The sequence below is a fragment of the Frieseomelitta varia genome, unplaced genomic scaffold, assembly GCF_011392965.1.
Source record: "Frieseomelitta varia isolate USP_RPSP 00005682 unplaced genomic scaffold, Fvar_1.2 scaffold_421, whole genome shotgun sequence".
NCBI classification, from domain to species: domain Eukaryota; kingdom Metazoa; phylum Arthropoda; class Insecta; order Hymenoptera; family Apidae; genus Frieseomelitta; species Frieseomelitta varia.
The window spans coordinates 59,319-60,557 of NW_025110170.1; the positions used below are offsets into that span (position 1 = coordinate 59,319).

Genomic DNA, 1,239 nt, shown 5'->3' on the forward strand with positions numbered 1-1,239 from the left:
AAAAAAAAAGAAAAAACGAAAGAAGGAAAACACGCACCTGTACGGTCTCTGTGTTTCCTCGTTGGCCATCATAGACGAGCTTGCGGCGATTATCGAGCGTGGCGAACCGTGTTACTCGAAACAATCGTGGCCTCGGAAGCGGCTCGTCCTGTCTCGCGGTCCACCCTCTCTGAACGACGACGACGTCGCGGCGACCAACGACATCCAGAATCCAGGGGCCAAAGAATCCACGAAGAATCACGCCACTTCACTCCACATAGTCGCTCCTTTTTCTTTTCTTTTAACTTATATTTTCCTTCTTCCCCTCTTTTAAACAATACTAATATAATAAAAATCTACCGTCGCAATTTTTTATTTTTTTTACTTGTGCTGTCGTATACTAGAGTGCTCTGTTATATCTGTTATAGTGTTCTACGTTCTATTATTGTGTTTCATTACATGTGTAGCGTAGCATTCTATTCTATCGTTTGTTACGTCCTACGGTATTTTTGGTATTTTTTTACTATTTACTATTTTCACTATGTAGAATTTTTCCTACTTATATATTTGGAATTTTTACCAAATCTCGAATTTTCCCTTTCTCTCGACCTTTTTTGACATTTATATATTCTTCTAACTTTCCTTTTAAACACTCTCTTGCTTTAAACTTTTTGGTGTTGTTCTTTTTTTTTTGTTCTTCTGTTACAGTTTATAATTGGAATTTATCGTTGCCTGGAGCTTCTCCTCGCCCCTGATTTTGAAATATTCAAAGTTTCTTAGTAATCTGGAATTATCCTCCGCTTCTATCGCACGATATTTCTTTCCTTCTGTGCCAATCTTTCAATTACCAGCGATAATTCTTCCTTTATCCCCATTATACTATCTCGAATCTCCCCTGCTGTTACCACATCTCTCTGTTACCTCTTTTCGTTACTCGTTTCTGTTCCCAGATTGACTTGAATCTTCCCTCACCTCGATTACAGGTGCAGTACTTGGAATTTCTTCAGCGCTCCTTTCATCTCCTCCAATAGTTAGAGATATTAAGCTCGCGAGCCCGATTACGAGCAATGTGCAAGCTTACAGCGTCGCGTTGGTGGCGGATGGAGACGTTCAAAGCTCCTCAAAGACGTTCCCCAAAAAAAGTACTCTCCACGTACGACCATCTATCCATAACGTAACATCACTCTTTTGACTTTTGACTTTGCGAACTTTCGGTCTTTTCGATTCTCAGTCGTATCTCCCGTGTGTTCACACGCGAAA

General features: G+C 40.4%; 1 protein-coding gene across 1 annotated transcript in view; it reads right to left on the reverse strand.

Annotated features, from left to right (window-relative positions):
• LOC122531879 (oxysterol-binding protein-related protein 2) overlaps positions 1 to 481 on the reverse strand; it is a 16,996-nt gene extending 16,515 nt beyond the window's left edge. Inside the window, exon 1 of the mRNA XM_043660150.1 lies at positions 38 to 481. Within this exon, the coding sequence (XP_043516085.1) occupies positions 38 to 72 (35 nt within the window). The 5' untranslated portion in view covers positions 73 to 481. The remainder of the gene's footprint in view (positions 1 to 37) is intronic.
• Between the last annotated feature and the right edge of the window lie 758 nt (positions 482 to 1,239).